This window comes from Cucurbita moschata, unplaced genomic scaffold, assembly GCF_002738365.1.
Source record: "Cucurbita moschata cultivar Rifu unplaced genomic scaffold, Cmos_1.0 Cmo_Scf00018, whole genome shotgun sequence".
NCBI classification, from domain to species: domain Eukaryota; kingdom Viridiplantae; phylum Streptophyta; class Magnoliopsida; order Cucurbitales; family Cucurbitaceae; genus Cucurbita; species Cucurbita moschata.
This window is the reverse complement of record NW_019268534.1, coordinates 2,026,350-2,049,672: the sequence shown is the minus strand read 5'-3', so window position 1 is coordinate 2,049,672 and position 23,323 is coordinate 2,026,350. Positions and strand designations below refer to the sequence as shown.

Here is a 23,323-nt window from a genome sequence, read left to right as displayed (position 1 = left end):
TCACCTCAGCTAATTTAGGAAATGATCATGAGTTTATAATTAAAAAATATTATCTCTATTGATACGAGGCATTTTGGAGAAGAGTACTTTGTTCGGGGAGAGGTGTTGGATGATGAAAATTCCACCTCGACTAATTTAGGAGGGAGCTTATACTCAAAATGGATAATATCATATCACTGTGGAGACTGTGTTTGTCTAACAGTTAATAAGCTTATACTCAAAGTGGATAATATCGTACCATTGTAGAGAGTCGTGTTTGTCTAACACTTAATAAGCTCGTACTTAAAGTGGACAATATCATACCATGATTGAGAGAACCACCTTAACCTTATTTTTTATTTCACGGTCATAAATGTGGAAAATAATAACATTAATGAATAATAAATCAACAACTTACCTTCTCGGTTCTTCGTCTACATCTACTTTCTTCTGCAACAGCTGCACACAACTCAACTCGAGAGAAAGAGAGAAATGGCGTGGTTGACTCGATTCCTGACGGCGGTGGCTTTTCTCGCGATCGGAGTGGTATTTTCGCCGGATACCTTTGGCTCGAACTCCAAAACTTTTAATGCGACGAATGTTTCGATGTATCTCAAACTGGCTCACCTCCTCAGCTACTCCACTGCTTGGGGCGTCTCTCTTTGGGTCACCTTCATCGGCGGCGTGATCACGTTCAAGTAACTCCTCTTTTTCAATTTCTACAGTACAGAACTACTTTTCTGCTATGATTACAGGCAATAGGAATTACACTTTTAGGAAACGCGAATTTGATTTTTGTTTTTTTGATGGATTAATCTTTCAATCTAGTTGAGTGATTTTCTTTTGCTGTTTTGAACTTTTTCTTGCGCGTCAATCAACTGAGTGGAGATTCAGTGTCTTGGACATCTCAAAATTTGTACAGAGGATGATTTTTTCTTATGTCTCAGATACTACTAGAGGCAATCTTCAACGATTGTTATGATTTCAATATGTTTGATGGGAGTTTAGATAATTTTTTTGAAACTTAAGACATGCATGGTGATTGAAACGGGTATCTCAAGATTGAATTTCCATGAAAATAAATTTCCTAATTTAATCTTGAGGTTTTCATGAACTTTTAATTCCGAATGATATATCAATACTAACATTTAATCTTCGAGAGAAGTGTTATATTTACTTTTATTGCATATCAATCTTAGGAATCTGCCGAGGCACCAATTCGGGAATCTTCAAAGCAAGATGTTCCCTGCTTTTTTCTCACTGGTTGGGGTTTGCTGTGCTACATCCGTTGCAGCTTTTGGTTATCTTCATCCATGGAAGTCTTCAGAAACTCCTGAGAGGTACCAGCTTGGGTTTTTGATCTCGGCGTTTGCTTTTAATTTGGCCAACCTGTTTGTCTTCACGCCCATGACCATCGAGGTAATGTCTCATATTTCTGGAATTCTTTCCCCCACAAGATACATACGTAATTGATATTATGCTGTGAAAATGTTTGTTGTGATATTTTGTGTGTGCGGCTTCTCACTCACTAGAGACAACGTGTATCACGTGGTTTCTTTTATGTTTGAATGGAAAATTTATGCCCTGAAAATGAGCTCATGAACTTGTCGTATCAAAACAGCTAAAAGCTACGACTCTAGTTTCATAGTTATAACGGCCCAAACCCATTGCTAGCAGGTATTGTTTTCTTTGGGCTTTCCCTGGGGGGAGGTTTTTAAAACACGTCTACTTGGGAGAGATTTCCATACCCTTGTAAAGAATGCTTCGTTCCCCTCTTCAACCGATGTGGGATCTCACAATCCACCCCCTCATTCCGCTCTCTAATCAATGTGGGATCTCACAATCCACCCCCTCATTCCGCTCTCTAATCAATGTGGGATCTCACAATCCACCCCCTCATTCCGCTCTCTAATCAATGTGGGATCTCACAATCCACCCCATTCGGGGCCAGCGTCCTTGATGGTACTCGTTCTTCTCTCCAATCAATGTGGGATCTCACAATAGCACCGAAGAAACTAGTGATTCAATCCTAAATTCAGAACAGTAGGGTCTAAAAGTCTTCATCTAGTTGTTGTAATTGCTTCTCATAATTTCTCGTTGCCCCATTTGAACTTTTTTCTTGAAGTAAACGAGACATTTTTTCATATATCTAGTAGTAAATGAATATAAGATGGCACAGTTTTCCAATGGTCTAGGGAAACTCTAGTTAAATACTCAGCCTTCGTTTGTTTGGTTTTACTCTGATGCCTTCTAAATTGTCATGGATTGCCATGTCTTTACGAAGATCTCTGAATTCAAGATGTTTTGTAACCTTATGATGTCCAAGTTTTTAAGCGAGGAAATCAAATTACCTCCAAGTTTGGTAATAAACAAGGATTATCATGACAAGATATACAGAGATTGATGATTATTTACTTCAAGCCTTTAATTATAAATTTGTTAATACATGCTTTTCCTTATCCGTGCTGATAGCATATTAACATTTGTTGATATTTTTGCTAATTTTCATATTCATAGCACTGATAGCATATACATAGCATTGATGTACTGTGGGTAGAGAAAACAACACCATTATAAGTATACGAATTATCCACAATAACATATAAAGGTAGATCTTTAACGATAGGACGTGTCGAAGTAGCACGACATAATAGAAGTATACTTCTGTTAAAAGAAATGACAGAAATATGAATAGCTTGTTTCATAAGAGGAAAGGTAAAAAGGGGAAATCCTTTATATAATAGAAATATGAGAAGATAACTTCTACAAGAAAAGGAAGAAGAAGGTATTTTAGATGTACTAGAACTTATCAGGTAAATTTGTAGATAATCTTTATAAATTTTAAAGATGAGCTGAAGAAGAAGATATTTCACGTACTGTTAACACCATTCTAAAGATGCTCTGAAGTAATATTTTAAATGGACAAGAACACTTCTAGCATTTCTTAAGAATGAATTATTATGTTCACTGAAAACACGCCACTGTCCCACTGCAGCGCTTCATCAGCTCGATCGTGTCACAACTCAATTGATCGTAATTTTACCTGCTTTGAGCTTTTTGCATCTCAACATTATTTACAATGACACAATTCAACTCCATCTCTTCTGTTCTTTCCATTTTTGTTCTTCAGCTGATGAAACAAAGGTACAAAGTTGAGAAGGAAGTTAACATTGGCGACGAAGTTGGGTTGTCAAAAAGTGTAGAAGTTGCTAAGGTGAACCCAAAACTTGCAGCAATGAACAAGAAATTCGGGATGATTCATGGCTTGTCATCTCTTGCCAATATCTTAGCATTTGGTAGTCTGGCTATGCACTCCTGGTATTTGGCAGGTAAAATTAATCTGTAACTCACTAGTGTATGACAGTAATTTACACCCTTTAAGCAATTGCCTCATTGCTCCTCTGTTAGACTGTCATATATTGCTGTAGTACAATAGAATTGCCTGTTTGGATGGTTTGATAAAGAACAAAGTGAGAATAAAAGTTGTATCCACATCATTGTCCATGTTTATATTCCTATGCTGCAAATGGATTTTGACTGTTTATTAATTTCTGCAAGATATTCATCAAATCATACTCCTAAGCCTGTTATTCTGCACCAGTTACACGTCCTAGTAGGATTTATACTTCTGATTTTTTGATCGATCGTGTCTGCTAGTTGAACTATTCTCGCGATACCATGTGAAATCTTATTCCTATTTTGTTTCGGAATCGAATAAATGACCGAAATTTCAACCCAACTACAGCTAAACATCACTATATGCTGGATTTGCTCTGTGTGTTTTTTTTTTTTTTTTTTTTTTTTTTGTTCAAGCTCCAATCTCGATCTTGAGTGGTAGACATATATAACGCTATTGATGATAATAGTAATATATGGATCAAAATTTAATATATTTTGAATTTGCCTTTCACTTATTGATATTACGGAACAAATGAGACCTTTAGTTGTGGATGTATGTGAAAATGGTCAATGAATTGTGAAAAGTGACTAAAGTGTAGAACAAAGGAAGTACTTTGTTCGTTCGAGTGAGAATTATTGAAAGTAAGTCTCACATTGATTAATTTAGTGGAAGATCATGGGTTTATAAGTGAGGAATACTATCTCTATTGGTACGAGACCTTTTAGTCCAAAGCAAAGACATTAGAACTTATACTTATATGGACAATATCATATCATTGTGTAGACTCGTAATTACGTAAGTTTTGAGTTTGTAACTCACTGCAGTAACTGCAGCCAGCCGACAGATTCTCCGGTTGGTGGCCGACTTTTTCTTCCTCCAATGAGATTACCGGTGTGCGGCGCCAAATTTGACGACTGACCCGCCGTCAAGTGGGGGACACCCAACTCGAAGCGTCCTCAAATTTCTCCGCCGGCGGAGACCATGTGACGGGTGGGACTGCTGTTCCTTAAACTTTCATCGGTAGGTTTTTTTTTTCTCTTTTTTTTTTTATTAATAATGGGAAAAAAATCACTTTTATTCATAAATTCAAATTTTAGTCTAATTTTTTTAAAATATTATATTTTTACATGCAAACTTTAATATTTATTTTTACTTAAATTATGAGTTTTGATTTTATTCAAAATGCCCATCAACTTTTTTAAAAAGTTTAATTATGCCTGGGAACTTTTAAAAAATTAAAAATCATTCATAATTTATTTTAAAATACTCTTAATTTCAAAAACACATTTTAACTAGAAAGTGTTAAAAAATATGTTTTAACTTTTCAAAAATTTCTTTAATATCCTTAATTTTTCTAAAAAAAATTTTAAAAACACATTTTAACTTTTTCAAGAAATTCAAAAATACCTTTTTTTTAGTAAAACGTTTTAAAAAAATACACATACACTTTTAAAACTAACATTTAAAAATAATTTATAAGATGCTGATAGACAGCTTTCGTTTATATATTGATGATAATAATTTTTACTTCTCAAATTTCATGGGTGTTTTTAAACATATTATCAATGGTTAAGGTATTTTTGAATTTTTTTTTAATTAAGGATATTAATTTTTTGAAATATTATAATTTAAAGATATTTTTGAATTAAGTCTAAAATCAATAATAAAAGTGTTTTTCTAGACATTAGACAATGATACTAATATATATATTATTTAGCCTTATTTTATTATTATTTGATAATTTAGCCTTAGTTGTACAACTACAAACGATGCCGACGCGCGTGTAAACTGCGCGTGGGGTGGTGCTTATCCCAAGTTGCAGTTATTGACTTGAGTCAAAAGCACTTTAATTCGACAAATTCCAGATATTTCAAAATTTTCTATTTTCTTAAGAAAAAACCCATTTTAAACGAGAAAAAGACATTATTATTGATTTTTTTTTAATTAAATTAACATCGAATTAACTAACAAAATTAATTTAAAAAGCCCAGAATTATTATCAAAACAACCCATAATAAATTTTTAAACCCACCGATATTAATATAAATTTATACAAATAATTAATATAAAAAAAATCATTAAAAAATGCATTTTAAATATCAGAAATTAAGCTGCCTTGTTGGATGGATAGATATGGAAACTAAAAAGGACCCATTTTTGTCTGCAAATGGAAAAAGATTAATAAAGAAAAATAAAATTAAAAAGGGGGAAATAAAAAAAAAAATAATAATAAGGCAGTGAGTGACTATTCTTTTCCGACACGTCGGATTCAGTTCACTTGGACTGACTTCTACATGTCGCTAGCCACGTGCTGAACACGTAGATTGTCTAACAAAAAACGTGGACAGATTGTAATTTGAAGGATGCTTGGTCGGCGGCTTCCTTTATAAATGTTTTTTTTTTAATTTATTTATTTATAAATAATTGTATGCCCAAAAAAGTCCTCACCTTTTCATTTTAGATAAATATGTTTTTTCGTGCAAATTTTAGTAAATACTTTAATAGAACATTGTTTATATATAAATAAAAATGGATCTTGTTCTAACGGATATGAGTTGGAATTCTATCGAGTCATATGGTATATGGTATGAGATTCCTCTCTTTGTGCAAGTTATCTGTCAATTATCTTGAGTTTCATCACCTCCCCATATGAGATATTTAACACGTTTGCTATAATATTATACAGGCCTACGCATTGCTTAATATCCACTGTTTACGGCTAGGACTATTGGAGTACTTAATATAATTTGTCATGCTAACTTGTCTCTTAACGTCGCTGTCAACCGGGTAGAGTGCTTTTGTGATTGGTATTCCTTTTTACTTCTACCCATTTCACCTGGACATTTTCTATGCCCGATATTCCTTTTTACTTCTACCCATTTCACCTCGACATTTTCTATGCCCAGTATTCCTTTTTACTTCTACCCATTTCACCTCGACATTTTCTATACCCGGTATTCCTTTTTACTTCTACCCATTTCACCTCGACATTTTCTATGCCCTTACTGGATTCTAACCTGGTAGTTTCAACCACCTGTCAAAGATTGAGTTAGAGTTCGATTGAGTTGAGATTCTAACCAGGTAGTTTCTATTGCTGAGTTGTGAGATTCTAACCAGGTAGTTTCTATTGCTAAGTTGTGAGATTTGACGATATCCTTAAAAAGCCACGTAGAGAATTAACACTTGAATCCGTAACCGAACGATGGATCATTGTCAACGAGAGGGCCAATGAAAATTAACAGGAGACAAAGAAGAAGAGTAGCGTACAAGCAATTGATTCGTAAAAGGATTGACTTTGACAAATGATTTGCTACATTACATTGAATTAGCAACATGAGTTGTTGTTGCTGTCTACATTTTGGAACCAATGAATAAAGAATCTTCTAACTGTTGTTTGGCCAACCAATTGAACCCACATTTGTACAGACAGCCCATCCATCCATCCAGCTCCACCAAAAATGCGACAAGAAACCAGATGAAGAACAGTAAAAACAATAAGAACATGAACAATAACTTTTAACCAACTACCCTGTTGGCTTCAAAGAGTAGCAATCTAGCAGGAAGCAACAGCAACACAAGCAGATTCATATGCTGTGAAGCAACAAGCCTACTGAATCGTTGAAACGATTCTCTTCCCGTTTGCAGAATCCCGGAGAATTTGAACTGGTCCTGCCCAAGGTTGATCGAAATGGTAGGCCGTCCAATCACAATTCCTATATCGACCTTTCCTGGAGCCATGAGAGCCCACCAGACTTTACGCCGATGTTCTCTCCTTGCTTTCCTTATGCGGTTTAGTTCTTGACGAATCACTCCTCGAACTGACTTTAGGTAGGAACTCATGTCGTGATCTCTTTGGATTGTTCCCCCCGAACCATAAGCGGATCGATCGCTAAGGGTCTCGAGTGGATGGGGCGTGTTTAAGAATACCATCTGTGCTGCTTGGAGCTGCTTCTCTGCATCATTGGCATCAGATTGTGGACATCTTAAAAGATACAAGCCACTACCTGAAGGAAGAAGATCGTGGCTTGGAGAGAATTTCTCATCGGGTTGCAGAATTACAAGCTCGCCCATTGGAGCATACAGCAATTTCTGCAGTTCAGATAGTTCATAATTTAGATTATGGCACCTACCAGGCATTTGTATTTTTGATCAGTAAAAGATTTGAAGCTCACCTGGTTACTTAGACATGGATGATTCCTGAAGTTCCCATTGACAGCTTTAAGAAGTTCAGCTACGTGGTTCGGATACTGGCACGAGAAGGCTCGTGGTACTATGTCTCTGTGTAATGTTACAGCTTGAAGATGGTTCCGAGGCAAACCGAGCTTGCGAAGTAAGCGGTCACCTCCACACATTATGGATGGTGCACCAAATGTAATGACAGGAAGCAAGGAAGAAACTGGAACTTCATTTCTTATCAAGAGCATGAGATTTACAAGCAGAGCCAAGCTTCCACCTAGAGAATGTCCAGTAAATCGAAAGGTTGCACGGTCACCGTGAGATTTTAGATGTTCGAGGACATCAGGCAACATCTGTTCATACATTCCTTTAGCAGCCTCATAGATTCCTCTGTGGACAAGGACACCTAGACCCTATATAACAAGACATTTACACACAGATCAGTTTTCTGCAGATTAGATTCATCATATCTCAACATTTATGGCATGCTATGCAACAAATTGCAGCATTCGATTTAAAAAGCTCGAAGCCAGAATTTGTACCTCGAAATCAACTGGTTCGAAAAGCAAGTTTGCTTGCCAAGATGCCAGTGATTCAGATCCCTGCACCAATGAAAGAGAGACCATATAAATTAGGTGCTTATTAACATTTATAAAACTGTTTTAGCATCAAATTAACATTCAGAAGAACCAATCCAAATAACAAAAGATCTTTAAAATCGATCAAATGTCAGCCTCGAGTAATCTCACGCCTAGGCTACTCTTCATTTTCTTATTTTTCTGGCAAGGGGATGGGAAATGTACCTGAATGACAAAGAATCTTGTACTGCTCTCATCGTCGTCACACACAAACCATTCACACGGTGACGACCGAGTTGAATTCAAATTGTCTGCAACGGCCTGCTTCACTTCCTCCTTTGCAGCAACAACAGCAGTAACCGAGTCGGTGGTTGCCATCAAAGAAGCCATATCTGAGTTCATCTTATCAACATCGTCCTGATTTGCTTCAAGTGAATCTTCAGTTTTAGTGGATCTGAATGGCAGTATTTTTCTGGTATGAGAATGCAAATAAGAAGCAGCAGAAGCAGCAATCCCATAAGCAGTAGATGCACTTATTTGATGTCCATTCTTTTTCTGCACTTCTTCCCACTGTTCATCATTGTTTAAATCCTTTTCAGCCTCTTTAGATTCAGCTAGTTCTTGGGTTTTCTCAGTTTTCATAGCCAATTCCCTCTTTTCTATTGAAGAAGTTACATAACGTTGACCATAATGTCTCAGCAGATTCTTCGGCTGGAGTAACAAAAATGAAATCAGATTTTAAAGGATCTTCAACGAAACAATCAAAACTTATTTGTTTAAGCTCGCTGAAGCTCAATAACATGTAAGAAAAAGAATCTGATGCCAACCAAAGATTGAAAAATTAACAACTGATTCGATAAACCAACAGAGCCACAGAGCAGATGCATTCCAGATCGTTTACTAGTTCTTATAACTGTAAATTTCTTTGGAGAATAAAGCAATTTATAGTCTATTATCACTTAGATTGCTTGATTAGCACACGAATCTTAACATGGAGTTCACTAATTTATCAATTAACGGTGAAAAACGAAATTGTCGTTGTTTAATCAAGTTTTGTACCTTAATTTCGGAAATGGAGTATGCGAGGCTTCCCAGATACGACATTTGAGCATATAATCTCGCTTCGGCCAAGGAAACCCGTCGAAGCAATCTCGAAAACGAGTGTTTATCAAATTCAATCTCCTTTTCGTCTTCTTCCTCGACGATTCTGCAAGTATCACAAAACTCTTCCTCATCACAAGAAATTTCCCGATCTTCCGCCACACGGTCTTTGTCCATCTCGTTTCTAAGCTCATCTTCCGAGTTTCCCTGCTTCCCCTCCTCTCTCCACAGAGATCTCACATGCAAAATTTTCATCACCCAGTTTTCACTTCTCCACTCCGATCCGGTTGCTACATTTCTACTTTCCTCCTCAGGAACGATTCTCCGACCGTCTTCACTCTCCACCAAAACGGCGTCGTCAAGCGCCAAACCACCACGCCTCGAATCCCCACCCTCACCACTCCGATTCCATAGAGATTGCAAGGGATACTTCAAAGAAAACTTCAGAAATGATGAAGAAGACGACGTAGACGACGGAGATGGCGAAATCGTTTTCTGCGATTTCTCAACTGCCGATGAGGACCGACCGGCCGTACTGACCTTAGACGGATTCCCACGAACATCAAGAGCCGCATTCACTGATAACGACGAAGCAATTCCATGGATTCCAGGATTCAAACAGAAGCTATCCATCATTTCGTCTTCTCTAAAACCGATTTCCAATACAATACTCTGTCTCTTCTTTGGGTTTCAAGTATAAAAAATTGATCGTTCTATAAAAATCTGAATCAAGATTCCGATATTTAAACGAGATTCACGCGAGAATTAGCCAACAAATAAGCCTCCGATGATCACCACGATCTTTGAATTTGAGTTGCCTTGTTGAACTCCGTCGAGAAATTCTAACAAAAATTTAGAGAGAGAGGCAGAGAGAAAGAGAGAGAGAAGCCAGGAAAGTGTGCATTTATAAAAGGAAGCCGAAGGGGAGGGCTATGCTATTTACGTATCCAAACAGGTCACCAACCTTCCATGAATTTTCTTACAAGTGCAAACGACGCCGTCAGCATCGGATAGCCTTAAACGACGCAGTTTTACACTAGTCTCTTCCTACGAAAGCGCGTGAGTGGGCTCATCCCAGTTTCGGGAGCTATCCGGTTTTCGCCACGTCAGTAGCGTGAATATCACGTGCCACATAACAACACAGGTCCCTGACGTGTCCGCAAAATCTACGTTCCTATCTTTCTCTGTACACGACTTCTCATGGTGGCCATCCTCCTACTCGCCTGCGAGTACAGATAAACTTGGAACTCGCCCGATTACCCGACGCCTCGATCGTCTGATTTTCCACGTGGCATGCTTCCAACCCGTCCGATTCTTCAGACCGCAGACTTTATTTTTATTTTTCAAAATAGAGTTTGTTTCAATTTTTAGAATTGGATAATGTTATGTCGTTTTTTTAGTTTCTACGTTATTGAATTTTGATTATTATTTCAACTTATTTTTATTTATTTATTTATAGAAATGGTCCTCCTAGAGTATTAATTCATTTTGAATTCTGTATAGATATACGTTTTTTTACGAAAATTTCGATCCAACGACTTTATCAAATAATAAACGTAACGAATAAACGTAACGATTTCTTTATTATTTTTTTATTTTAAAATGTATTTATTTGTGGATAATTTTTTTTGTTATTTTATAGCATAGTTTTAATATCCTTAAATCTCCGTCTATTGGGGAGGGGACGAGGAACACAATGTTCTTTAGAAGAGTGTGAAAACCTTCTCCTAACAGACACGTTTTGAAATTTTGAGGTTGACAGTGATACGTAACAGATTAAAGCAGATAATATCTACTACCGTGAAGTTGACAATAATATGTAATAGGCTAAAGCAGATACTATCCACGGCCAGTAAAGACGTTGGAGTATATTATTATTTTTTTTTTCTTTCAACATAAACCCTAAAATCGATTTTAAAGGTATTTATTTAATTTTATTTTTAATGCCCCAGCTTTTTGGAATTTCCCGATTGAACACCTTTGGCGGCAGAAGAGTTTAAGCTCCGGCGAATCTCATGCGGTGACTCGGATTCTCCATCTCCGGTGAGAATCGTGACCCACTCTCAGCGATTCTAATACTTCTCTTTCTTTTCATCTTTATCGGCGTGTATTTTATCGACAAGTAAATTTACTTCACTCTTCCGAGGCGCTCCACTTAGAAATTCCCCTTTCTGTTTCGAATGTTTGCTTGATATTGTAACTTTTCATTAGGGTTTATCTTTTTTTCCCTCGAATTCGGGATGTTGTTCCCTTCGGCTATAATTCCGTATATTCGGAATTTGTTTTTGGGATTGTTTCAATCTAGTGGCTCGATGGTTATAGATGTTTGATATTGTTTAATTTGATGATTTTATCTTCGCGTTTAGATTATTTTCGCCTTGATTATTGTGGGAAGATCGTGAAGATGAATAATCCATCAGGTGGATCGTCCTCAAAGCAAAGAACTGGATCATCTCAACCCTCTGAAACTTCTTTTAAGCGCAAACGAGGGGTTTTTCAAAAAGAATGTAACTCGTTTTCCTTTTCTTCCTCTTTGATTTTTCAGCGCAAGTTTGTATGTGAAAATGTAATTATGTGATCCTCTGTTCTTTCAGTGCAGCACATGATGTATGGTTTTGGAGATGACGCCAATGTAAGTGAAAGTTATCATATATTCATTCTGTTCTAACTTATAAAGAAAGGAGGATTATGTTTGTTTCCATGGAAATTCAAACCTGAAATTTTATTTTTTATACTTTTTGTGGTTTTTTCTGCTTCTCATCCTCCATGGCTGTATATCTTTCGTTGAATTCTTGTGTAGACCTTAGAAAGTGAGTAAATTCTAGTAGATAAAACTTCGATTGTTTAGCTGTAACAGTAGCCCACCGCTAGCCGATGTTGTCCTCTTTGGGTTTTCCCTTTCGGGCTTCCCCCTCAAGGTTTTAAAACGCGTTTGCTAGGGAGAGGTTTGCACACCCTTATAAAAAAATGTTTCGTTCTCCTCCCCAACCAATGTGAGATTTCACAATCCACCCCCCTTTAGGCTCAGTGTCCTCGCGGGCACTCGTTCCCATCTCCAATCGATGTGGGGTCTCACAATCCACCCCCTTCGAGGTCCAGCATCCTCGCTGGCACACTGCTTGGTGTCTAGTTCTGATACCATTTGTAATAGTTCAAGCCCATTGCTAGTAGATATTGTCCTTTTTGGGTTTTCCCTTCCGAGATTCCACTCAAGGTTTTAAAAAGCGTCTGCTATGGAGAGGTTTTCACACCCTTATAAAGAATGTTTTGTTCTCCTTCTCATCTGACGTGGGATCTCACAATCCACCCCCTTCAGGGTCCAACGTCCTCGCTGGCACTCGTTCCTCTCTCCAATCGACTTAGGATCATACATTAGCTCTTCTTGGGAGTCTAGGATAGTTGGACGACGATTCTTTGGAGATATTTTCATCATAAGAACAGACATCTCCATGATTCCTGATATGTTAATTTTTAATGCAAATTGCTATCCCATCCCCCCAGAAAGATGCATACCTGCCTGAAGAGAATTGGAAAGAACTAATCAATATTCCATGTATTTTCCAAAATTTCTAAAGCTTTCAATCCCTGAATGACAATAGAGAAATCAGATAACAAGCAAGCCAAAGAGAGCTTTTGAGATCCTGAAGCTTTATAATGGCCGTGTTACGGTTCTTAATATTTATTAAGAGCTGGATCAGAAGTACAATGAGAGCAAGGAAAAATTCTGGTCTTTGTGTCCTTATCATACTTCATTTATAAGTAAAATAACTATTCATGAGTTTTTGTATGCATTACAGCCCCTTCCAGAATCTGTAGCACTTATGGAGGACATAGTTGTGGAGTACATAACTGAACTGGTAAGAGTTTTTGTGCAATAACTAAGTCTTCCTTGCTAAACCAACGCGGTAGAGTAAGGATTATCTGAATTTTATGTTCTTTTCAGGTGTATAAAGCCCAGGAGATTGGATCCAAAAGGGGAAAACTATCTGTAGAAGACTTTTTGTATCTAATGCGCAAGGTACGTTACATTTTCTGTATGTTTACATATCAATGAATCAACTTTTCTCTCGTCATTTGGCTATGCAACATGGCATCCCTTATGTAAAGACATTGACGTATTAAAATTTTCAAGTGGGGGCTGCTGTTCTGCTGTTAGTCATTATTTCGACTCTTTTCCGTGCATTCTGTAAGCACACGTTTCTTGTGTACCAGCTTCTGTTATAGATCATAGATCATTCCATGTGTGATTTCTGGGGTTTGCTGATTACGTAAAGAGATTAGCTACACATTGTTTTGATCTAAAATTAGGTGCTGGCCATGGATAACACTCCATATCGTTCCCAAATGGTCTTTTAGTTTACTGGGTCACATTAATCTCCGAGTTTGTCACTACCAAAGGGACGGTTTCTCAGAACATGGAGTGTGAATCAAACCTATGTTTGAATTGAAAGTTAAGGATAGAAAGTTGATTGCGAAGAAAGTTAAGGATAGAAAGTTGATTGTGAAGAAAGCTCATATCCCAGTTCTTTCCTTTCTTGTGGAGGCAATATTTATGAAATATTCCTAGTGTCACTGTTACTCTTGAAATTGTGGCTTCATGGCCTTTTTTCTTTTGTTTTTTGGAAAGCTCAAACCCTCTTGGCTGCAATCGTTTGAACTTAGGATTTGATGCGAAAACTTGTTAACCCTTATGATTTTGTACAAATTAGGACCCACGAAAACTGAACCGTTCTACGGAACTGTTGTCGATGAACGAAGAGCTGAAACAGGCAAGGAGAGCTTTTGAGATAGATGAAGATAAGCTGAAAAAGGCTTTTGAAGAAGATGAGAAGGTGGATCAGTAGAGTTTACAACAGAAACCAAAGTAATGATAGGAAGACATTTGGGGATCATTTGTTGCAGCACGGACAAAGTTCATGTCAATATGGTCAACCGACAGGACAGGCATTTGAAGCTACCTTTTTCTGCAGCCCAAAGGGTCCATGGTAGGCAGGGTAAAGCAAAGCAATTAGCTTTAGCCCCAACCTACTTGTAAAGGTGGGGTCTTCCCTTCCCTTCCCTATCCTACGCACTCCTTTTGGAATTAATGAAATAAACACCTCTTTTCTTTTTAACGTTTCTGGCTTACCTTATCTGTGATTACTTCTGACTTGGCTACCTTCAATTTGTTAGAATCTCCTAATCAGAGAGAGCAAACAACTTAGGTCTTAGTTCTGAACTAATTTTTAGGAAGTTGTTCTCTGCAGGTCAAAACAAGTGTTATATATACCTACCGAAGGTTGAATGTTATATACTATGAGTCGTCGTTATTTTCTCTCTTGCTTGCTTATATAACGTCTCTTTCGAAAATCTCTCTCTGCCCTCATTTTCTAAAACTTTCTCTTAAAATCGAGGCCAGAGGGTCGAGTATACGTCGCTTGGCCGTAGCAACGCAAGAACGAATTGAAAGTGAGTGCCGCACAATCACAAGTCCGCTATCGTCAAAAGTGCGATGGTGACAAGTGGTATAATATATATATTTGTTAAATTGAATTTACAAATTTCTTTTGCCCATAGTTAAGTTCAAAAAACTATTTGCTAAAAGTGTAAGTTTCGAAGACATACTAGATATAAAACTGAAAATTTGTGGTTTATTAAACATTTTTAAATGATCTGAATGTCAAGTCAAAATGCATTAGTTGAACTAATTCAACAAAAATTTATTGATCTTATACTTTTAAAAGCTCGAGAACTAAATAGATACGTGCCTCAACTGCCTCAAAGTTGAGGAACTGAATTTGTAGTATGAGTCGATTAATCACGAGGGTGGTCTTTCGAGCCATGCTTGACGGCCATCTCTGTATATTTTTGAGTGAGACATAATTTTGATTAGATTACTCTGTCAAATTCTAATAATCAGAGAGTGGTAGAATGTTTACATGAAGCAATATCATTTGGGATGTCCTTACTCTTTTCCAAGACTTTTCAAATTAAAGATGAGTTCCTAAAAGAGGCATCATCCATTAACAACATCAAAGATCAATATCATCACAGATAACATCATTGTTAAATAAATCAATCAAAACTCTGTAGGGCTCAGCAATTACCAAATTTTCTTAATGATCTTTCAGTCTACTACAATGGGTATGCGTGCATCTTTGAGCTTGAGGGCAACGAAAAAGAGAAAAAGAATTGCAAAATCTATATAACCTGCTGCTAACTAACCCAGAATTTTCTGGATATTTGTCTTCTGATCCTCTGTTAGTGATGTGGGAAACAAGACCTCAAATGTGACATAGAGATCGCCTTTCTTTGTGCTGAAATGCAATGGCATGCCTTCTCCTTTGAACTTCCTTACTTCCTTGGGTTTTGTTATTCCCTAGTAATAATCAGAGTAACAGAAGAAGTTATTATGAGGTGTAATAGATCTATGAATGACTTGATGGATAGCATCCGAAAATGCTATAAAAATACTCCTCTGGCTCACCTTTGTTCCGATTTCGACTAAATGTTCATCAAGGTGTTTGAGACTTTTCTCGAAACCGACAAGGGCTTGTACCTAATAAATCGAAACGGTTCGACATATTAACCTTGATATTCAAGAAGATGCCAAGCTAACTAGCTTGATTGAGTGGATACCAGATGAGGTTAAAATTCAGCAAAAAAAAAAAAAAAGAAGTGAGAGCACAAGCATCCTAGATCGACATTTCGATATGTAAGAGAACGTATCCAAAAAGTTCAATAACCATAGGGTTGTAAAAGCTTATAATACCATGACAAGTTAAAATCAAAATTAAACCACCAAACAAAAAATTTTCACCCATGAACAAAGAGCTGCATATTGGAGTTCAAGCTTCAAAAACTGACGTGAATGATCAACGGCTCAAAGCAAGTCACATAGGTAAATAGTCTCATCAGCATGATAAAAGTCAAGTGATGCCCAAACACTATTAACTATAGTACTTAAGTTCTTATACTATAATTTCAGTTACCAGTGTGATGGTGATCGTGGCATGCAAGTCATTGCCTTCCCTTCTGAAAATGTCATGTGGTGCCGTGCGTATGCGGAACTGTTGAACATAAATTGGGGATTTTCAAAACTTTCAGCGAATACAATCACAATGGAACAAGTTAAATAATAGGATAAACACTAACCCTAAGATCTCCAGCTTCTCCATCAATCATTGGCTCACCATCTTCATAGAAAGTGACCTCCTGCAAGCACCAAATGATTGTTTGTTCATAAAAGGTTATACAATTTCATGTATAATTCACTTGAACAGCTACTATTCACTGCAAATATCTCAAATTCAGGGGTTCGAAGTCATAGAATCACTTATTTAAAAAATATTATAACTTTAAACAATATGTTTACGGCTTTCTGTCTTTAATATGACATCATTCAGCATATGACTCAGTGAACAATCCAGATGAAGATAAGTGTTTCTTACTTGCCCATCTTGCATCCCTTTCTCAATATCAACAGTAACGAAATATCCTTCTCTTTCAAATTTGACATTGGGGCATTGCTCACAGACCTGCAAGAGTAAAAGATAGCACAATTAAAACCTCAAGTAACTTCAGGAGAAAATGATGAGCTCAAGAAAAATTAAATCTGTAAACAAGTGTTTGGTATCTTCATAAGAAATGTAGTTAAACAAGTACACTTACTTGTTCTGTCATCTGCTGGTACATTCCAGGACCAATCTGCTTGTGATAGACTTCATTTCTACAATTACAACGCCTCTTACCTGGCGCTGGCTTCAATACATTCTTCTCCCTCCATACCTGGAATCCAATGTTGATAACAGTTTTTAGAAAATTTGCCAATCTAAATACTTGGGGGGGAAGCATACATTCAAGAAGAAAATCGCAATCTACGCCAGAAGAAAACTCTAAACTGTTATGACAAAAAAAAAAAATAATAAATAACATGGGATATCACCACTAGAATGGTAGAATGAAGCTACAGAAGCATGTTGGCTAATAGTCTTAAATTTTGAAATTGAAAAGGAAGAAATGTGTTCGGTCGATCAAATCTGTTCTGAGGAATATGAAAGAGACAAAAGCCACAATGGCATGTGTTGATAACTTTTGGGATGGGAGAGTGGCAAAGGTTTAAATGGTAAACGGCAGCCAAAACTACTTCGTTTAAAGCACAGTTATGAAAATAGATTCCTAATATATGACATTTTTCATAATCAAATGAAATTACAAGGCAAAAAGTTTAGAGAGTGTAAGGAATGCCAACAGTTCTCTCCAATAGATACAAATCAAGGAAAGAAAATTGCAAATGGCCAAAAGAATATGAAAACATGAGTCTCATCACATAAGTCCTGCACCAATTTCCTCTCCTACGAAGACCCTGCCATTTTTTCCCTCCAACCAACCTTCCCATAAGATGGCTCTAAAGGCATTAAAAGCATAGTCTTTGATTTCTCCCAAAAGTAATGGCCACAAAAAACAAGCAAGGAAAAAGGCACGTCCTTCAAGGCATCTATACCCAACCCATTCATGAAAATGCCAATAATTCTACTCCAAAGCTCCAGAGTGAAAAGGAGATCCATTGTATCATTTATACATACTAGTTGGAAGAAAGGCGTGGATAACAGTGTTTTCTTCTAAATTCTATAACGGATATGAAGCCCTCTAACAGAAGAATCCATACAACAAATTTGGCCTAATTAGGCAAGAACTCCTTTGACATTATAGCCACTAGGGGAATTATTAAAATTTCTTTGGCTAGATTTTGAGTTCATCTCTTCCTCCAATGGATATATTGAGCAATTATGTAAAATGCAATAGGGAAATCTTACCTTCAATGAACCACCCATGTAGAGATCTTCCAATGACGCATCCAATTCCACAACTACGTCGTCACCTTTAGGAATTTTCTCTTCCTCCTCCATATCACCTCCTCCGCCAAAAAACCTTCAAATTTTACAATGTCAATGATCAGTACTGGCACAAATTCTCAAATTGAAAACACCCAAAAGTTCAATCAAGAACACAAAATGGAAGTGCAAATCTACACTAAATTGGAGAATTCATAGATGGGAATATCATAGATCAATCACCATATAGGCATCTTTCACCAATAATGCACTTCATTTAACAAAATAAACACAAGAAAACTGTAATGATTATGCGAACCATGGCTAACTCATTAGAGAAAACTCAATATTGTAAAGAATAAATTAACTTACTGACTAAAAATATCCTGAATGTTCATCCCCATCCCTCCACCTCTACCTCCACTTGCAGCATGCTGTTTCAGACCCTCCTCTCCGTATCTATCATAAATGTTCCTCTTCTCTCCGTCGGATAGAACCTCATAAGCTAAATCAAACAACCAAATTGATAAATCCTGAATCTGAAAAATAATGTCACAATCTTGAAAAGAAACATCAAAAGGAGGACAATATTACCATTGCTAATCTCCGCAAATCGTTTATTGGCTTCCTCGTTTCCCTGATTCTTATCAGGATGGTACTTCAGAGCGAGCTTCCTATACGCCCTTTTGATCTGCTCTTCTGACGCACCCTTCGGCACTTGCAGTATGTCGTAATAGCTCTTCCTGATTACCAAAAACAAGAAAAACCAGCACAAAGCGAGATGAAATGGCCATTGCAATGAAGCTACAAAGACGTGCAGGTTATGAGAATGTAGGGTCATTCAACAATACCCTGCAATGGCGGAAAGAACGTAGCAGAGGGCACAAACAACGAAGAGGAATTTCGTTCTCCGATGCGCCATCGGGGAGAGTGACGAATGGTGTAAGAAACACAAAGGGGGGAAATGGAATGATCTCTCAAAGAAATTACTCAGAGTTCGTGGAATCGATCACAGATCAACAAGGCACATTACTGGATTTCTCACGAAGATTAACCGAACTTGCTTCTTGTCTCTGTCTCTCTGAATCTCTCTCTGAATCCAAATCTTTGCTCTGGAATTCAGAGCCGGAGTCGTCGCCTGAACTTGGTCGTCGAATCGATTCCACCGAAACAAAAATATGGCCAAGCTGAGGACCTTGCCCAGTCACTACGCTTAGCGACGTGTTCTTCTTACAAACAGACCAATCAAATGCGAGCTTATTGAGTTTCAGCCAATCATATCTTGCCACGTAATGCTTCCTTTTTGCCGTGGCCTATGGGGGGAATATTGCGTTCTTTTATTATTATGAAAATTTTAACAAAAAAAAAACCTACGTGGAAATTGCTATTTTAGAATTTCTTTACTAATTCTTTCATAGTGGTATTTAATAACCATTTTATTTATAAAAAAATTAATTTTAGACTTTCTTTTAGTTTATTTTAAAATTTTTATTTTTTATTATAAAAAATACTATTTATATCTAATTTTTAAAATGTGTCTAGACCCCAAACCCAAAAATAAATTGGGCCGGTATCAGATGGGCTGAAGGCCCACGGTATTTGATTTCAAGCCCAAGCCCAATGAATTAAAAAAATAAATCAAATTCCGAAAAAGCCACACCGGATCTCCACGTACTCCAACCTATCACAGTTCGCCACGTCAATACTTTGAGTGAAAATCAAGTGGAAGATTCTCCATAATAAGAATAGTGTATCCTAAGCATCATCCAATCGCCTTGCGCCACCAGATCAAATCAACAGTCCATTGGAATAATATAGGGTGAGAGAATAAGCGAGTCCGCAGGGTATAAATTCCGAGTCAAACTTTACCTGCTTCAATCGGCCGCCCGATTTCCCGATATTTACAACATTTCGTTCCCATTTTTCATTCGAAGCTTTGTGAAGTGATCGTAAAAATGGCGAAGCATCAGATCTGGTTCGCGTTTGCCGCACTGGCCTTATTTTTGTCTTCGGCAGTGGCCGACGATGTTGTAGTGTTGACGGAGGAAAACTTCGAGGACGAAGTCGGCCAAGATAGAGGAGCTCTGGTTGAGTTCTACGCTCCTTGGTAATCCGTCTTCTTGTGATTTGAAATTGAATAGTTTGTGCATTGTCTCGATTCTAAACTGGGACAGTTATGTATTGTTACTTGTGATTGATTGGTTGTAGATCTGTATGTTACGGTTGGAAATTTGTGGGTAATCTCCTTGTCTGTTCTTGTTCTTTAGAAGAGAATATAAAGTGGAATTATGAATGATCGATGGCGGAAATGCTCTTTTCTTATTTTTGTAACATTTTATATGTCTATGGAGGGGGTTGTCATATGTCGCATCGGTCATATGCTGTGTTTGTAGCTTAGTTATCATGGCCTGGGCCAGATCTGTATGCTGTGTCGAGATTGATCCGCCCATTCTTTGAACTCACCTTTGCTGTAGTTCTTACTAAAAGAGAAGTAGTCATCGAAATTAATCACATTGGGGAGGTTTTCTCCTGCTTGTGGAATACCTGTAGGCATCGAGGGATATTTCCAATTGCTCGTAGTTTATCTCCCCGATCATATGAATACTGAAAGTTTACCCTATCGTTGTAATAGGTGTGGGCACTGTAAGAAGCTTGCGCCAGATTATGAAAAGCTTGGAAGCAGCTTTAAGAAAGCAAAATCTGTTTTGATCGGAAAGGTCAGTTCTTTACCGTGGTTCTGTATCAATTGTATTAATATTCGTTAGGTTATCAACATTATCTCCGTACTCTGTTTTTTTAATGATATTTTGTGGATATGATCTTTGGTGCCCGGCCATGACTATTAGATTCTAAAATTCGCCCCATCCACCAGCACTCGTACAAAAAAAAAAAAATAATAAATAAACATGTTTGCAAGCATTTTGGCTCAAATCTGCAGTTGTTTTGAAATGCTTTTGTTCTATTATTTACCCTTGTTACTCGAATGCTCTTTCTCAACTCGAAAGCGCGAGTTAATATGGAAATTTTTAATCATATTGTGTAGGTCGACTGTGATGAGCACAAGGGCGTATGCAGTAAATATGGGGTCTCTGGGTACCCAACAATTCAATGGTTTCCCAAGGGATCGCTTGAACCACAAAAGTAAGGAAAGCTATTTCGTAAATAGTAATGAGGAAGTTATTTCATAGCATGATATTTTTATCTGAAAACTGGTTGTTTATTATATTGATTATAAACTTCACTTTTCAATCTCTTATACAGATATGAAGGTCCACGTACAGCTGAAGCCCTTGCCGAGTTTGTGAACAGTTTGGGAGGTAGTTGTTCATTCTTGTAAAATCATTTTTTTTAACGTGCTAAATTTTTGTAAACACCCAATTTGCTTTGTCTGATTTAAAATGTACTCCATTCTAACGCTTTTAGTTCAGATTCCTTGCATTTCACTCTTGGCTTTATCGTTCTTGATGGGGACATATGAATAGCTACTAGGCATGCACAATGCACCTTAATAATTTGTGATTGTATAATGGTTAAAACTCTTTCCGTCTCTTTTGCTAACCTATCCCCGAAGAACGTCTTACATTATCGTAAAGTTATTTAGATGCATTTTTAGCATGAACCCAATAAGTTTGTTTTCAGATTTAACTCTCTGTACTATAAATGTTGATCAAAGTTTCATGAAACTGTATCTAGGAAGTCCCACCCCACTTATACGATACTTTAGATGATATAACTAATGGCCTTTGGTATTTCCCCGATTACTGTTCTTCCAGGAACCAATGTGAAGATATCATCAATTCCATCCATTGTGGTTGTGCTTTCACCAGATAATTTCAACGAGATTGTTCTAGATTCAAGCAAAGATGTGCTGGTTGAATTTTATGCACCCTGGTATCTAACTTTTTCCTTTTTTTTTTTTTTTTTTTGTGTGTGTTATTTTAGTATGATTTTGAAGTATCTAATTAAACTCTACATCTCAGGTGTGGCCACTGCAAGAACCTTGCTCCAGTAAGTAGTTTTCTTCTTATGCTTCTGTTGGTAAATTATCATGAATAATAAACAATTTAATATCGTACTATATTTTCCCTCAGATTTATGAAAAGGTGGCTGCAGCATTTAAATTGGAAAATGACGTCGTAATCGCTAACTTAGATGCTGACAAATACAAGGATTTAGCTGAAAAGTAAGTTTACATGGTATATTAGTTTGCCATGGGGTTTGTCTTTTTAGTGTTTTCTCCAAGTTAATATTAAAGGTGTCGGTATCCAATTATATTACAGGTATGGCATTAGTGGTTTCCCTACATTAAAATTCTTCCCAAAAGGCAACAAAGATGGTGAAGACTACGATGGTGGCAGAGATGTTGGTGACTTCGTTAATTTCATCAACGAAAAGACCGGGACCAATCGTGACGTGAAGGGACAACTTACAACCAATGTTAGTGAATGACAATGTTCAAAATTTATATTCTTGTTTTGTGGTCTGCTCAAATATGTGATTTTTCTTGCAGGCTGGTATAGTTGCTAGTTTAGATTCATTGGTGAAAGAGTTTGTAGCTGCTAGCGATGATGCGGAGAAAAAGATTGTTTATTCCAAGATGGAAGAAGAAGTTGGAAAGCTCAGCGGATCACCTGCAAAGTATACAATTCTTTATTTGATTTTAGCGTTCAGTTTCTTAAGAACAGTAACATATAGTAATTCAATAAGCGTCAGATTGTTTGTAGCTTGCCATATTTCCTCTTACGAAGAAAAAAAATCTATATTTCCAGGAATTAATTGCTGGATTAGGTAGAAAGTGTTTTCATAGTTGTTGATTGCTCTTCTGCAGGTATGGGAAGATATACTTGAAATCTGCTAAAAAATGTCTGGAGAAAGGTGGTGATTATGCCAAGTCCGAGATCGAAAGGATCCAGCGCATACTCGAGAAGGTTAGTCTTTTAGACGTTTTCTTTTTAAATGAAATAGCAATGCTCTGTTTGGAGTTTTTGTTCCAAAAAAGCCAAGTAGCTAGCTAATTACTAGAGCTCAACCGCACGTGAGGGTTATTTTTTGGTTTCGTCCGGTCATTAATAACTTGATTATTTTGAGATAATAGTAGATAAGAAACAATGCTCGTACGAGTCCCCTATTGAAACCAATAAATATAGGCATGCTTGCCATCCACACCAGAATAAATAAGAGGCCAGTTCTGGTACGTAGAACCCAGAATAAATAAGAGGCCAGTTCCAGTACGTAGAACCCAGAATAAATAAGAGGCCAGTTCCAGTACGTAGAAC

At 37.1% G+C, this 23,323-nt stretch overlaps 5 protein-coding genes across 6 annotated transcripts in view; 3 read left to right on the top strand and 2 right to left on the bottom strand.

Moving 5' to 3' along the window:
* The first annotated feature begins 395 nt into the window (after window positions 1-395).
* LOC111456621 (transmembrane protein 205-like) lies at window positions 396-3,495 on the top strand. The gene is made up of 3 exons (XM_023098581.1): window positions 396-677; window positions 1,179-1,398; window positions 3,110-3,495. Exons 1-3 carry the CDS (start codon window positions 472-474, stop codon window positions 3,323-3,325), a joined length of 642 nt encoding a protein of 213 aa, XP_022954349.1. The 5' UTR covers window positions 396-471; the 3' UTR covers window positions 3,326-3,495.
* Window positions 3,496-6,638: 3,143 nt separating this feature from the next.
* LOC111455991 lies at window positions 6,639-10,133 on the bottom strand. Its single transcript, XM_023097669.1, has 5 exons — window positions 9,193-10,133; window positions 8,359-8,844; window positions 8,098-8,157; window positions 7,552-7,968; window positions 6,639-7,468 (listed from the first exon to the last, which is right to left on the bottom strand). The coding sequence occupies exons 1-5, from the start codon at window positions 9,868-9,870 to the stop codon at window positions 6,896-6,898; spliced, it is 2,214 nt and encodes a 737-aa protein (XP_022953437.1). The 5' UTR covers window positions 9,871-10,133; the 3' UTR covers window positions 6,639-6,895.
* Window positions 10,134-11,166: 1,033 nt separating this feature from the next.
* On the top strand, window positions 11,167-14,348 carry LOC111455994 (transcription initiation factor TFIID subunit 13). Of its 2 annotated transcripts, none has more exons than XM_023097672.1 (6): window positions 11,167-11,277; window positions 11,601-11,741; window positions 11,829-11,866; window positions 13,032-13,091; window positions 13,178-13,252; window positions 13,944-14,348. In XM_023097672.1, exons 2-6 carry the CDS (start codon window positions 11,639-11,641, stop codon window positions 14,076-14,078), a joined length of 411 nt encoding a protein of 136 aa, XP_022953440.1. In that variant the 5' UTR covers window positions 11,167-11,277; window positions 11,601-11,638; the 3' UTR covers window positions 14,079-14,348. The 2 variants fall into 2 exon arrangements, with proteins under 2 accessions (XP_022953440.1, XP_022953441.1); XM_023097673.1 differs by having other exon boundaries at window positions 11,170-11,285; window positions 11,605-11,741.
* Window positions 14,349-15,232: 884 nt separating this feature from the next.
* Window positions 15,233-19,272, bottom strand: LOC111455993 (dnaJ protein ERDJ3B-like). The gene is made up of 10 exons (XM_023097671.1): window positions 18,899-19,272; window positions 18,642-18,790; window positions 18,420-18,552; window positions 18,030-18,144; window positions 16,885-17,001; window positions 16,665-16,751; window positions 16,369-16,428; window positions 16,206-16,283; window positions 15,701-15,772; window positions 15,233-15,592 (listed from the first exon to the last, which is right to left on the bottom strand). The coding sequence occupies exons 1-10, from the start codon at window positions 18,967-18,969 to the stop codon at window positions 15,434-15,436; spliced, it is 1,041 nt and encodes a 346-aa protein (XP_022953439.1). The 5' UTR covers window positions 18,970-19,272; the 3' UTR covers window positions 15,233-15,433.
* A 654-nt stretch (window positions 19,273-19,926) lies between these two features.
* The window catches only part of LOC111455992 (probable protein disulfide-isomerase A6), a 4,056-nt gene continuing 659 nt past the window's right edge, over window positions 19,927-23,323 (top strand). The window contains exons 1-10 of the mRNA XM_023097670.1: window positions 19,927-20,154; window positions 20,680-20,764; window positions 21,091-21,188; window positions 21,309-21,364; window positions 21,821-21,938; window positions 22,028-22,055; window positions 22,139-22,230; window positions 22,328-22,484; window positions 22,558-22,685; window positions 22,876-22,975. Coding sequence (XP_022953438.1) covers window positions 20,003-20,154; window positions 20,680-20,764; window positions 21,091-21,188; window positions 21,309-21,364; window positions 21,821-21,938; window positions 22,028-22,055; window positions 22,139-22,230; window positions 22,328-22,484; window positions 22,558-22,685; window positions 22,876-22,975 — 1,014 coding nt within the window. The 5' untranslated portion in view covers window positions 19,927-20,002. The remainder of the gene's footprint in view (window positions 20,155-20,679; window positions 20,765-21,090; window positions 21,189-21,308; window positions 21,365-21,820; window positions 21,939-22,027; window positions 22,056-22,138; window positions 22,231-22,327; window positions 22,485-22,557; window positions 22,686-22,875; window positions 22,976-23,323) is intronic.